This window comes from Mustela putorius, unplaced genomic scaffold (assembly GCF_011764305.1).
Source record: "Mustela putorius furo isolate JIRA1106 unplaced genomic scaffold, ASM1176430v1.1 tig00000174_pilon_pilon_pilon, whole genome shotgun sequence".
Taxonomy (NCBI): Eukaryota; Metazoa; Chordata; class Mammalia; order Carnivora; family Mustelidae; genus Mustela; species Mustela putorius.
Genome location: NW_025421304.1, coordinates 6,621,381 through 6,636,881, shown reverse-complemented (window position 1 = coordinate 6,636,881; position 15,501 = coordinate 6,621,381). Strand labels below are relative to the sequence as shown.

At 33.1% G+C, this 15,501-nt stretch overlaps 1 protein-coding gene across 4 annotated transcripts in view; it reads left to right on the top strand.

Moving 5' to 3' along the window:
• The window catches only part of URI1 (URI1 prefoldin like chaperone), a 94,378-nt gene that overhangs the window by 40,802 nt on the left and 38,075 nt on the right, over positions 1-15,501 (top strand). For all 4 annotated transcript variants that reach the window (XM_004765229.3, XM_004765228.3, XM_045076011.1 and 1 more), the window contains 3 exons: positions 932-966; positions 13,972-14,050; positions 15,110-15,245. In XM_004765229.3, coding sequence (XP_004765286.1) covers positions 932-966; positions 13,972-14,050; positions 15,110-15,245 — 250 coding nt within the window. The remainder of the gene's footprint in view (positions 1-931; positions 967-13,971; positions 14,051-15,109; positions 15,246-15,501) is intronic.

Genomic DNA, 15,501 nt, shown 5'->3' with positions numbered 1-15,501 from the left:
ATGCTGTTGTCTTTCTCACATAGCCTTGTATTGAGCATTTTGGCTTGTATCCCTTAGTTTCTCTGTCTCTAAAATGGTGTTACAGTATTTGAGATTATTGTTTAAAATTTTTATTAATGAACAACTTAAAAACAATTAGTAATCTCTGAAAACAGTGTCGTTTTTTAAATTACCATTCAAGGGTTTCTTTTCTTCATTGGTTAGTGTTGTTTCCTCCCCCCCCCCCCAGCATTTTTAGGTTCTGCTGAAATATCTTTAAGGAAAACAAATAAGTTTTGCCCTTAATTTTATTGTTTTAGTAATATAAACATAGTTTAAACTGGCTATTAAGTGCTTAAAATTTTATCATAATTCACTAAGGGAACAAATGGGCTGTTCAGAGCATCTCTTTATCCCAAGTATTTCTTCTTGAAAATGTTAGTAGAAAAATATCACTGAACTCATTTTTAATGCATCAGAATAAAAATTACAGGTGAAAACATTTGGAGATATACTGACAAAATAAAATATTTTTACTACTGTAATTTTTTTTTTTTTAGTGATGAAACGTGAATGTTGCATTGGTTTTTTGTTATTTATAACATTTGCGTATTCTACAAAATATGTAACATTGAAAGCGAGTCTGTAGATTGTACAAAATACTAGTTATCTTATATCATATGTCACCTAATAGTTATGAAGCGGGTTTTGTAGCAAAGTATGAATCGGAAGGCTGTAATTTGTTCTGCAGTTATCAGCCTGCATTAGGGGGTTATGATGAAGTGTGCTGCTTAAAAACTAACAGTCACATCTCTGTGCATTTGACAAATAAAAATGTATACTGAGATGCTATTAAATCTGTAAAGCCACTGTTCTAGTTTTCTGATACACTGATTTTGTAGCTTTGTGTATAGCCCGTTTTTTCATGAGTAGTTATCTGTTTCCATGACAGGTGGTCACTAACTGCCAAGAGAAAATCCAGCATTGGTGAGTGAATGATGGTTTTATATTATTTCTGAAATACTGATGGGGTCATCCCTTTGTATTTAAATAAAGTGTGTATTATTTTTTTGTAACCCGTAATTGAATTCTTCTAGTAATCTCCATTTTGAATGCTTTGATACTAATTTATATTGTCCTTCACTGTTTACTGAATTACGTGTTCCCTGATTTCCTGAAATTGTGTCACCATTTGTGTTTATTCTAATTGCCTTCTTTTTTCTTTTCTTTTCTTTTTTTCAAATTAGAATAATATTAATATCATTATGAGGTGGAGACTGAGACATTTTTGAACCTGGCTAATCAGAGAGAGCTCTATTTGGGGAATATTCTTATATTTGTGCTAGAATAATAATTGGAATCAGTTGTTTTAAAATAATGATGGAAATATCCACATTTCCCTGAAGTTTGAAAAAATCTAATTAATTGCCTACTTCCCAGAGCTTTCTTTATGGACTGCTCTTTTTCTTAGAGTATAGAGAGAAAGAAAGCATATCTATTTTAATGTGCTAATCTTTAGTTAAATAGGACAATGCTTGGTAAATAACACACTTCCCTAAGTCTTCTGAGGAAAACACTCAATGTAATGGTGAATAAAATCTTACATTATGAGTTGTCATGAGGTATAGCTGTTGATCTTACAGATATCAAATTACAATATATCCATGCTGTGTTTACGAAGATTTTACTGAGAGAACAACAGGAGCTGTCTTGATTATTGTCTGCAGGGTTATTGCAAAATCATGGTAACTGCCCCTTTAGTGGTGAGATTAAACCTTTGGTTATACACCATCAAGCATATAATATTTTAAATTTATTTAAGAGGCTTTTTCTTCATGCCTGAGAGATCTCCAAGGAAATAATTTATAGTTAGTGTATATCAAATGTTTTTTGGTTTAAATGCACATAGGCTGCAAGCAGTGGATAAGAGTGAAAATCAGTTCAATCTGTACACATCATCTTATTAAATTCTGACTGTTGGCTTGCAGAAAATAATCTAAAACTAATAATATTCACTTTATAAATAAAAATTCAGGGACTTCATTAATTTTCAATAAATGCAGTGTTGTAGTTGCATCTACTGGTAGTGTAAGTCTGTCAACATTTCCATGATGGACATTCACTCTTTTCATTATACATTCAGTCCAGGTTAAAACTTGAAATGCAAGTACTTGGCCAAAGAATTACCATTCCCCCTCAACCCTCCACCTTGTGCTAATTTGGACAAAGTGATCCATTTTACAAATAATAAGGAAGTTTTATTCACGTGGACTTCTCTCTTTTGATTTGGTAAGGAATTCAGGAAATCAGTAAAAGGTTGGATTCACTAAGAAGAGATACTAATTGAAGCAGATGTGTGAATAACTTGCTTCTGGTTTTTTTTTTTTGCAAGATTCTTACTCTGTTAGAATGAAAATTCTTTAAGGCCAAGGGGCATGTTTTCCTTTTTTTTTTTTTTTTTTTTTATAGCTACAGCACCTCCTACTGTGTTTGGCATATTATAGGTACTTAATAAGTGTTTGAGTAGATGAAGACCATATATATGTAATTATATATAACATTTTAATTTGCAGATACTGTAGCAATGTCCAAGTCTGGTAACCACTGACAAACGGAAATGTCACATTTATTTCAGAGCAGGTTCATGTTGGCTCTCAATCTCAGTTTGTAATTTTCCAAAGCTTTCCAAACTATAGAAGCTTAGGTATTTATCTACGAGTGTCTTAAAGTAATACAATATCTTATTTCTACTTCAAAAAATTAAAATAATTTTTCCAGTTGAAATTTGCCTTTTCTTCTCAATCATTTCTAATAGGGCTGAGGAAACAGACTTTTCTGTTTGTTTTTAATGAGGATCTGATATTGCTAGAATCTCAATGGCCAGTGAACTCACCGATTTATTATATTAAAAAACTGAAACCAAAGTATCTCCATTCCTCTGAAAGCCAGGAAATAGATAGCTATTTGGGAGCATTGTGGAATTCTCGTGATGTTTTTATTCTATTAATTCCACAAATAGTGATTGAGTTCCTACCATATGCCAGTGTTATGTTGCTGTTTGGAATTGAACGGCCCTGCCATGGAGGAATTCATAGTCGGACACTAAACAGGGAAATCACAATAATTTTGTGCTATTTACAGAGAGCTAGGAAGCAAGAACGGAAGCAGTTAACGCTTCTTAAGGCTGTCTTTCTTACTCACTGCTTTTAAAAGCATGTTGCTTTTCAGTTTTCTTTAGGCCTTGGTTTTAGCCTAGTCTAAAGTACAATTCATATAGCTAAGCTCCCTTCTTCATGGCATACATATCAATATATATAAGGGAGAGCAACACAGATGATTTTTAAAAAATGCTTTCTTAACGCTAGTGATGATGTTTATACTTGTTTGAGCAGTTTTAAAGCATTCTTTTATTTAAGGGACAAGTAATGAATATTGTAGGCTTCCAAAATTATTATTATTATTTTTTTAATGTAGGGCAGAACTAAAAATATTTGTGGAAAAGTAGGAGTAAAAATGGCCTGGGGCAAACAGGATCTGCCCAAAAAAACTCTTCCAGAAAATTAATTCAAATTCCAGAGCTTTGGTAAACTAGAAACATTTACAGTATTTGTGTAGTTAATAACAGATAATAAGGAAAGGTTTGAGCCTAATAGTTGAGAATTTGTACAACACTTAGAGCTAATAGTGGTTTTCAATTTAGTGAAGATTAAAAAAGATTTAAATACAACTTTTTTTTCCCTTAAAATCCTTTTTACTTAACTCAGGAAATAAGGTATTATAAAATCCACACACTATTTTCTTACTAAAATATGGGTGTACTTCCTACTGTTTAATCCACCAGGGCCTGATTATTCTGTTTATAGATTACCTGTAATTTTTTATCTTTTTAATTCTTCCCTAAAGAGCATGGGATTCAGAGTCACACATCTACATTTGAATCCTGTCATTTACTAACTGTAACCTTGGGTGAATTCCTGAGATTCTCAGTTTTCTCCTTGTAAAGTGACAATGATAATACTTAACTTGAAGATCGAGTGAGATAATGTCTATAGAACACCCAGGCTGACACTCAATAAATATTAATAGTAGCTCTGAAATCTCTTTTGAAAATTTTAATTATCAGATGAATAAAGAAAACAAGAAAAACCTACCAAAGCTTTGTAAATATTCCTGAATATTTTGTATTCATGCCATCATCTTATTTTATCATGATGGAGAGATGGCTTTCTAAGCAGTATTGTTAAAGCTTTACATTAATGTTTTTAGATAACTTGTTATTATGAAGAATTTCAAACAAAAGGTGACTCTATTGTGAATCCACATGTACCCATCACTCAGCCTCAGTAATTATCAACTTGCAGTGTCATCTGAACTGTTATATTTCAACAGCCTCTCCTACCCTGTTCCCTTACCTACAGCACTTTTGAAATGAACCTGAAAATGTCCATCTGGAAATATTTCAGTTTGTGTCTTTAAGACATAAAACTTCTAAAAATTTACACTAAAAATTTTTAAATTTGGTAGTATATTTATATAGTTCAAAATTTAGGAAGTTCTGAAAGGGATAAATGAGGTATAGTTTTTCTCCTACCCTTATCCCTCAGTTCTCATTTATCTTTGTAAACAGTGGGTTTTTTGGCCAATTTCTTGTAAATGTTTTCAGAAATTGTTTGCCTAAAGTTAGAAACTTACGTATGTGTGTATGTGTGTGTGTATGTATATGTGTGTGTACATGTGTATTCATCCACATGTCTTTATAAATTGTGCTCCCACCCTTTTTGACAGAAATGAAATCAGATTGTATGCTGTTCATTTAATTCATCCTTGGAGATTATTCTCAATTATTAGTTAACTCTTATTCTTTATTTTATTTCCATAAATTTCATTGTGTGTCACATGTCTAATTTTTAGAGTTACCAAATAAGATTTGGTACTGATTTTTTTTTTTTTTAAATAAATAATGGTGACCTTACTAAGACAATTGTTTTATGACTTGAAATTTATCCTTCTTGAGCTGTTATATCCATTATTTATTGTTTCTTAATAAAATTACTCTAGAACTTCATGGCTTAAAACAGCAACCATGTTTTTGTGTGTGTTTGATTCTGTGGATGTGCATATTGGTCTTATCTGTGTTCTTGTTCTGCTCCTCTGTTTGGGCTCATTGTGTGGTTGCAGCTTTTTGGTGGCTGGGTCAGTGGGTTGTCCAAAATGACCTTACCCACAAGTCTGGTGGCTAGTGGGTTGTTAGCTGGGCCTCTGTCTATGTGCTTTTCTCCCTGTCTCACTTTACTTGATCTCAGGGCAGCAAAAATGGTAGCTGCAAGGCTACATTGTGTAGAGCAGAGTGGGAAATAGACTCCAGTTGGTAGGAGGAGTGATGAAGAATTTATGGTCATTTTTAATGCATCATAGGTACTTCTGTTTATGTCCCACAAGAAAAACCTCCATTACTTGTGTTGATTTGTGAGAATTTAATGAAAGATAGCATGTGATGCCTGGCACATACATGTCATATGTCTCTTAGGCGTTACTTGTAATCATAAACTGTATGCATATGAGTTATAAAAACTTTACTGTCTTGCTTCCTTCAAATCATCTTAAAAGAGTTTTAAGTAGTAAAGATACCTATAAAATGACGTGAAGCAGAAGTAAGTGAAAATAAAAAGGCATTTTATATTATTCAGATATTTAATTTTGGAAAGAATAGCTTTAAATTTGGGCATACAAATGCTGAAACAGTTGAGGATATGAATTTACTTTTTAAATTTTTATTTAAACTCCAGTTAGTTAGCATACAGTATAGTATTCTTTTCAGGTGTACAAGTTATAGTGATTCAGCACTTACATACAACACTCCGTGCTCATCACAACGAGAATTTTGAGAGAGGGATTCTAAAGCAGATACCTGGCATTTTCACTTTTCAAAGGAAAATAATAAAAAATACTGTGTAGAGAAAAAGAGTCACTAGTTTCTAGTATAGGTTATAGTCAAAGTATATAGAGGGAAATAACCAAGTAAACATACCTAAATAGTTAAAAAACACAGATGAAGATGTTTGTTTGGAATTCTTCTTTCAAGTGAATCAGTGTGGAAGGATGGATACGTGTGTCTTTCTCTATCTGATGTTTTGAGGGATTCTTTGCCCCACAAAATCACCAGGCTATTTCATTAGAGTAGTGCTGTAGTTTGTGGTATATTTCTCATAAATTACCTGAAACAGGGCTTTCCTGACTTGCCTGCATATACAAGAAAATTTGTTGTATTTTATTATGCATAATCTGAAATATTGATTTGCATACCTTTAAAACTTAAAAAAATGTTAATAGTGATGACTTCATGTTTTAGTGTTGAGTAAATTTGGAAACCATGTTTTTCAGACTCCCATTTTACTGACCACAAAGTTTTAGTCACTTGTTTTGTATAGGGCTTTCTCTTCGGGCTTTCTCATTTTATGTGTCTTCGTGACTCTCACCGTCACCCCCAGTAGAGCAGAGGACGATTTCCAAACCTGAAGATTTTACATGCTTTTATGGTTGGAATCTCTGTAGTTACGAAAGTATCCTCAGGGACAAGGGCAAGAGGAAGGAATCATATATATAAATCGCCTTCTTTGTTATTTTTTAGTTTCTTCATAGTTTTCTTTTTTTCCTTTCTTTTTTCTTTTTAAACAGTATGGTATTTTAGTACATGGGTTTGGGAGGTTAAGTAAGTTTTGCAGTTTTTACATGTGATATTTCAAAGCAAATTAAGTTGCAAAAGAAAAGGATTCAAGTTGAATGTTCTAAGGATGGTATTTTTTAAAACAAAATATGAATTAGGTTTTTAATTTTTTATCCTTAATATAAGATAAATACATTATTTAGAAATGTTGAAATAAGAAAAGAATAAAGACAAACTTATTTGTAATTCTAAAGAGAAGGTAGTTTTTCCTCTTTTTAAAATATTTTGTTTTATTCCCTTCAGCTGTTTAATTCTTAATGTGTATTTATGTCACCAAGGTCAAATTGTAAATGCTTTCTTTCTTTTTAAAAAAGGTTAATGATTTTTAAGTTGTTTTTAGAATTTGTTGCTTCTAGTAGTCCCCTAGCCTTTGTATCATGCTTAATACTAGTTTAATACTAGTATTAATACTTAATTAATACTTAAGTTTAATACTTAATGCTTTTCTGAAAATGAAATGCAAAATAAATGCATTATAGGGGAATTTTTTAATAGGGGAATTTTTAAAATAAAATTTGAGGTTTTATAAAAAATTTGTAAGTACATTTCCTCCTTTAGAACATAGTCTTGATTATGTATTTTCAGTATACATATACATTGTTTGGTTCACAGTTTCCCACATTCAGCTTAAATCTAGTGAATATCTGATTGATGCTACTCCTCAATTTGACTTGGCATACCTAATGACTTTTCATCTCTATTTTGACCGTATTAGATTTTAAAACTACACCTCCTTGCACTTTGAGTTTTTAAATTTTATATTCATTTTAATTTAATTTTTTATAAAAATAAGAGCAGTGTACAATAAAGCTTTCAAGCTCGGAAGAGTACCATATAAGGGTGAAGGTGTCAGTATTGCAACAACAGTGCTTGCCTGAGAGGCAGACCACTTAGTGATAATCCAGAGTGCTTGTTCTTGTTTTGAGATACAAAAGTCTAAATTCTAATATACTAAAGGCAGTGGGTATCAGTGTATGACTAGGGAAAATGTAGGCAGTAAAAAAACTGAGGCATGAATACGATTTAACATTTTTACTAATTTATATTCAACTCATGACTGAACTGGTGATGGTTTGCCTATTTTTTATTTAAATCAACAGAGTTGAAGATAATTTTGAGAATTTTGCATATTTGATGGGTTTAAAACCAGGATTGCTTGAGGGATCTGAGTGGCTTCTGTTGAAATTATAGGCCAGATACTGGGACTTCTCAGGAAAGAATCCAGTGTTTTTATTCAGTTTCTCATGGGTATCAGTGACCATAAAGGTTAGTCATTCATATCAGTGATATGAATCACTGCTCTAAGAAAACAATACAAAAGTTTTCTATTTTCTAAAATATATTTTGGAAATAAAGTTTAGAAAGTTAAAACCACACTTATAAATTAGAATTAAATAGAAATGGCACAAACATTCAAAGCTTGTTGGTTAGAAACTTATCATAGCAAAACTCATCTTTTCTGAAAGGCCCCTCCTTTCTGATTTGTCACAGAAATTAGTGTCAGTTGTAGAGAACTCAGAGAGTAAAGAAAATTGAAATGACCCATAGACTCTTCCCTGAAGCTGACTGAACTAGGAGGTACCTTGGGACATTTCTTTCACACTTAGAGTGATGTGTTTTTATATGATTTTTAAACTTTCTTACTTCAAATTCTCATCTCATTTTATTCTTAGAGTAAAAGAACACTAATGAGTGAAGAAACAGGTACCCGTGACCACTGACAAGTCTGAAGTCCCATGTACATGTGTGTCAGCAGAGAGCACTAGTAACAGTTTATCTGCCCCAGCTTTGCTGTATATAAACCCGTTGTGACTGTTTTCTCATTGTTGAGTTAAATTGAGGAAACCTATTAGAATGTTAGCTGTATTGATCTCTCTTTGACAATTTTCTTTCATTAAATTTAGAATAATTGCAAGTGTTTATATTTAAGTTCGTCTTTGTGTCTATTTCCAGTACAATTTTTTGATGGACTCATAAAAATAACATGGACTATTTCATCAGCATTTTCTGATGACACAAATTTCCTAGGTATAGAGTTCAGAAAAAGGAATATGCCACCGTGTTGCCTGAATTTGTCATCAATTTCACTTAATAGTATTTTGCCATGACCGTTTAAAAAAAGAACAATACTAATTTAATACAGATATATTTTAATTTTTAATGTGTTCCCCTTCTTGCCAAATTTCAATTCCTTCAACAATATGATCTTTCTTTCAAGAACATTTTTTATTGTTAAATATAACCTTATTTGGGGCGCCTGGGTGGCTCAGTGGGTTAAAGCCTCTGCCTTCAGCTCAGGTCATGATCCCAGGGGCATGGGATCCAGCCCCGAATTGGGCTCTCTTCTCGGTGGGGAGCCTGCTTTCTCCTCTCTCTCTGCCTGCGTCTCTGCCTACTTGTGATCTCTGTCTGCCAAATAAATAAATAAATAAAATCTTTAAAAAAATATAACCTTAATTATTTATTTAGACTTTTTAAGGGGATTTTGAAAACAATCATCATTCCTTTCTTTAGTAATGAGAATACTTTTCTCTTTACCTATATGTAATCCATGCCTGAATTTAATATTCCTCTATTTTCTTAATGTCAGAGGTAAAAACCCAGGCTTCCATCAAGCTAGTGGATCTTTAACAAAGAAGCAGTGCAAAGAAATAAAAAAGGCGTGCTATATTTGAGTGATGATCCCTGCAGCATATGGCATAAGGTTTGGTTGCAGAGAAGAAGCTCAATAAATGGTGAATTGAATTGAAACAAAGGTTTTCTTGAATTCGTAACAGGAACTTCTAGAGAGGGTATAATGGATTAAGAATCATTTGTAAATAAGATTATACAGTTACTTATATTCCAAAATCATTGGATTTTATAATTTCTTAAAAACTTAAATAACTCTGCCCCAGATTAGCCCAGATAGTAATTTGAATGTAAAGCCCATTTCTTTTTCCCTTTTTGATCACCACTTGGTGTTTCCTGCTTTTTTGTTTAAGATATGAGGTAAAGGGAGAGAGAATGATAAGAAATAAAAAAACAAAAACAAACCCACAGGCCTAATGTCAACATTTTTGCCTTTTCCAACTTTCTACTTTAAGTTGAAAAGTTAGCAAAATCTTATTTCCATCACTGATTTAAATTTTATTTCCCTTTTTTATTATTTAAAGGTGAAAATTGGAGACTTTGTTCTTGCCTCAAACAAGAGATATAGAACTTTTTTTCTTTACAGAGATTGTCAGTTGCATTTAAGAAAAGGATTAAAAATACAGTCTTGCTTTCATATTCCCCCATCTCCTTTTTAATATTCTATCATGAAAATCTTCAAACATTTAGAAAAGTTGAAAGAATTGTACAGGTAAACCTTGACCGTATATCTGTCTTTATCTCAATCATTAATTCATTTTTCCCTGATGCATTTCAGAGTAAGTCGTGGACATCAGTATACTTCACCTGTAAATACTTAAGCAAACACATTATTTTACTTGCTCTCATACTTTTAACAGCTATATGAAAATAAAGTGTTTTCCATGGGCTCTATCCTGATCTTCATCCTTAAGGTTAAGGCTAATTTGTAGTGTGCTAAGTCTATGTCCTTCTTTGCTGCTGCTTTTTAATACAAAAGGTGCTTCTCAGAAGGCATATAGTGTGTGGTTAGCAAGATTCAAAAGAAGATTGTGAAAGTCTCTTGTATATGACTTACAGCAGTGCTTTAGTTCTCATTTTCTATAAGGAACATTACATGAAGATACCTGTTGCAAATTAAATCTTGTTTATTAGATAGCTTTTTAAAATTAAGAGTTGATGCCTGAACTTAATCTCTAAAGATCAAAGACGATTAAGACCTCCAGACAAGGAATTCTATATGTTATAAGTAAATAGACTGGAGTGGTTTATCCTAACTATCTGGGTTTTATTTTCCATTAAAAAAAAAATAAGCAGTTGCCTCCTTTGACTACGTATTTTAATATGACCAAAGTGTCTAAAAATTATGTTTCTGAGTAGTACAACAGAAGAAACGTAACTCTTAAAATTTTGGTGCGAATAAAGATCCCCTACTTACCTTCTGTAATACAGTAGTTCTTAGAATCGTATTTGTATTTTCTGCTGCATAGGCTTTGTGATCTTTGACAGGATTATTTATTTAATCCCTGAATATTAGAGGGACTATTTCAAGACAAATAGACAAATTCTTTGACCAAGGTGTTTGATCCTGCATATTTCCACTAGTGAAACCTTTGGAGAGAGAGTTTCTCAAGCTGTAATTTCTCCTAGAGACACTGCTTGTCTCATGCTTCCCTCCCTTCAAAAAGGACTTCTGGATGGGCTGCCTTTAAATTATCTTTCTTTCTTCTTCTTCTTCTCTCTTTTTTTTTTTAAGATTTTGTTTATTTGTTAGAGAGAGCGTACCAGCACAGGCAGACAAAGTGGTAGGCAGAGGCAGATGGAGAAGCAGGCTCCCCGCCAAGCAAGGAGCCCGATGTGGGACTTGATCCCGGGACGCTGGGATCATGACCTGAGCCTAAGGCAGCCGCCCAACCAATTGAGCACCCAGGCGTCCCTATCTTTCTTTCTTCTTTCTTTCCTTCATTTCTATACTTTTAGAAAACTCAGAATTTAGAAATAGCAGCTCTGATCTTAAATCATTCTCCAGTATGTCCACATTTTTGTTCTAGAGAGAATTAGTGATAAGTTTAAAACTGATCATACTTGATTTGGAATACTGACATTGATCTCTTGTATTACCTCTGGTTGAATCTCCTATTCTTTTTTGTTTACAAAAGAGGTGTTTTGTTAGGGAAGTATCCTTTTTCCAGGTGTAGTTACCAAAATAAGACATACTGAATGCTAACTTTAATACTATTTTTTTTTTAAGATTTTATTTATTTATTTGAGAGAGAGAACGAGAGAGAGCATGAGAGAAGAAAGGTCAGCCAGAGAAGCAGACTCACTGCTGAGCAGGGAGCCCGATGTGGGACTTGATCCTGGGATTCCAGGATCATGAACTGAGCAGAAGGCATTCGCTTAACCAATTGAGCCACCCAGGCGCCCCCTACTAGCTTTATAACAATCACAGGAACATTTAGGTATCTAAGCTGATGTATAGTCCTTGGGCATTTTCTGAATTACTTATCTAAAACATACAAACTGTTAGTGTTCTGTAGATTTAATAATGAGTGTTACTGTGTGCAGGCATTGCAGCAAATCGGTTCTTATGGACAGTATCCTATTTATTGCACATAACCAACCCTATCTCCAAAAGCCCCCTAAATGTAACATTTAGCTATACTGTCCTTCAATAAGTTGTGCTCTTTTTATCAAATTGAATGCATTTAACATAATGGAATCTTAACTTAGTGGTTAGTAGTCTTTTTTTTTTTTTTTAAAGATTTTATTTGTTTAATTTACAGAGAGAGACACAGCGAGAGAGAGAGGGAGCACAAACAGGGGGAGTGGGAGAGGGAGAGGCAGGCTTCCCTCTGAGCAGGGAGCCCAATGTGGGGCTCGATCCCATGGCCCTGGGATCATGACCTGAGCCAAAGGCATCCGCTTAACAACGGAGCCACCCAGGTGCCCCAGTGGTTAGTAGTCTTTCTTGAAAATTTTAGAATGGTGTTTTTTGATAGTCTATGGAAACGGGTATCAGCTATTCAGTGTAGATGTACATTGCTAAACTCTTTTTCTTTCTCTTGAACCTGTGAGATAGGCATTATTCCAGTTTTACCATTGAAGACACTAAGGTGGGGGTTAATTTGTTTATGTTAAGTGGTGGAACTGGGATTCACCTCCTGGTCTGACTTGAAAGCCTTGCTCTTTCTGCTGTGCAGCTCTGTGCAAGAAGTTTTTTACCAGTTTATTCTCATAAAAATATATCCAGAAAGATATTTCTCCCTTAAGTAAATAGAATAAAGACACTTTATCAAAAAGGATTTTGAGGGGACCTTTTACAAAAGTCCTTGAACACTTAGGAAATAAAAAGTCTTGTTTCAAAGAACACAGGCCAGAAGACCTAGGTTAAGTTCACTGCTTGCATCTTTTATGATGGAGGACGTCTGATTTCTCTTAAATGGGTGGTTTTTCCATTTTCCTTCTGCTTTCTTTTTTGAATGAGGAAAAAGTTGATAAGTGACATTTACTGCAGGAATATTTTTAGGATAAATAACAGTATATTTGTGAAATTCCTTAATATTCTTAAGAGTAAATGAGATAATTTTTATTAATTATGCTGCTCTTGCTTTAGGGGTGCTAAGGAGTAAACTGAACCTATTCCATGACGTTTATAGCACAGCCATTTTTGTTATCTGGAGAACGATTATCTATGTTGCAATTTATTCTAATTTCAGTTTGGCAATATCTACATGTTTTTTTAAATTACTTGCTGAATTGGTGAGTTTTGTTTTTGTTACTTTTTTTAAACTGGCAACACCCTTTTGCTTTAAAAAAAATTCCAGTGCACTGGTTTAGCCTGCAGCTTACACCCTAGCAAGAAACGCTTACGAAACCTAATTTTCAGAGAAGATTTGAAAATAAGCATCTGCATGAAGGACTATTCATTTCCAGCAGGTGTAGGAACTGAGTGTATAGTGTGGAAACATATGACCATCCTGCTCCTACAGAATACCTTTTGGTTATTTGAAATTAATTTATTAGGTGGCTCTGTCTTGATACAACATGAAACAGGCTCCAAAGCCAAATCGAAATGCTTTTTTGTATTACCTCTACCTCATTTCTTCTAGCTCCTCGTTGGTTCTCTCTCACTGTAATCACATTAATATGAATAACTGTGGAGTTATTCCACATTTTTCAGCTTTAACTTTTCTGAGGACTGAACTGTCTCATCCAATTTTATGTTCAAATTTTGTTTTCATGATTTCTGCTGTGCAGCCAGTGTTTATTCACCCACAAGCTTTATTAAATCTAGTCTTCTTTCATCTTAAGTTCCTGTTTCCCTCTAAACATCCGGCCTTCCTTCAGTATCTCCTTTAATTTCCAAATTTCATTTAGTTCAGATGATCTTGTACATTATAAAACACTAGTTCTCAAGATGTGTGTTCTAATTCTAAAACCAAAGTCCTTGAAAGTCTTAAATTTTTTGAAAAGTGTATGGTTGAATAATGCTACTGCCAAACTTGGTAAACACAGGATTTTAAAATTAAAAAAATACTTTAATATTTAAATTGCTAAAGTTGGGTTTTTGATTAGTTTGTCTTTTGATACATAGTCTACTCAAGGAATTGTTAATTTGTGTATTCATTTAGTATTTGCTATTTTTTTGTCAACAGGAAGAAGGTAGATAATGACTATAATGCCCTGCAAGAAAGACTCAGTACCTTGCCTGATAAGTTGTCATATAACATCATGGTATGTGTGGTGTGTTGCTTTTAAAGTAGTATGTTGTTTACATATTAACTGTGGAAAGTGATGGTTCTTTGCTTTATATATATTGATTCACAAATTGCCAAGCTAATAGACAGTATCTGAAAACTACCATCACAAGGAAAGTTTGTTTTGTTTTACTTTATCATAATCCACTAATTGTTGTAATAGTTGGTATTTGCTTCTTTTTTTTCAGATTTATATTAAGTTATCACATTATAGAGACACAAATGGCATAAATGTTAGCACAAAATTTAACAAATTTGGTATGCAAATTTACTGTGTTAGAAAACTGTAATTAAGACAGAAATATGGCACTTAGTCGTTTCCTGTTAGCCAGAGCAGGAATAGATCATAATGTATAATTCACAGAATTACACCCTAGAACATTGATTTTATATAAAAAGGTACTGCTAATTTTTGTCTGAATGATCTTCATATCGACATAGTGATCTCTTCGTGAGCCCTGGATTAGATTCTTTCATTGCTTAAGTATTTTCTTTCATAAGACTTTGTTCTTAATTACAGTAGCTCAAATGTTTTGTAAATGTATTGTTCTTTATTATACTAACCCAGATATTTTGTAAAATTTGTAGACTCATTAAAGCTATTTATTTGTTAATTCCAACTTTGTTAAAAATGGCTATTTTATTGGAAATAATTTTCAGGTTTTTTAATCAGAGATATTCTTTATTAACTTAATATTTCATTGCCAGTTTGCTTTCATTTAGATTTATGAATGAACACGAAGTATCAACATTCAGAGATAGTGCTAATTTCTCTGAAAGCTATATGTAAATGTGCTGATTCTTCTTTTCCTGTTTTCATTGATTTATTAACATGAAGCAATTTTCTATAGGTTTTCTTAGTGAAACTTTAATGTGTAATTTCTATGAAGTTGACATTTTTTCTTAGTTGATAAAAAGGCCTCAACACAACTTTTAATGCTGTTTCTTAAAATGTATTTTTTAGTGTTTTAAATTTTTTGTCTTCTTCCTTATTCGTTCCTTCCCTCCCTCCCTCTCTTCCTTCCTTCAATAATAGGTACCATTTGGTCCCTTTGCCTTCATGCCAGGAAAGCTTGTCCATACTAATGAAGTCACTGTTTTACTTGGGGACAATTGGTTTGCAAAGTGCTCAGCAAAGCAGGCTGTGGGCTTAGTCGAGCATCGGAAAGAACGTATGTACCAATTACAAATGATGTATCTTTGCTGGATGTATTAGTTTAAAAAATGCCAAGCTGTTACTAAAAGTACCATCCATGATAATATTAGTCCAGACTATTTGTGGTTTGGTTGAATTGTAGGTAGTTTGATAGAATCAACATTTGAGAATGTAAGCTGGAGAATGGAACATCTGGGTTGAAAATATCCACATTAGCATGTTTTCAGAAATGACAGAGTGTAAAAGTCCTTAACATGTGGTTTTATAGATAG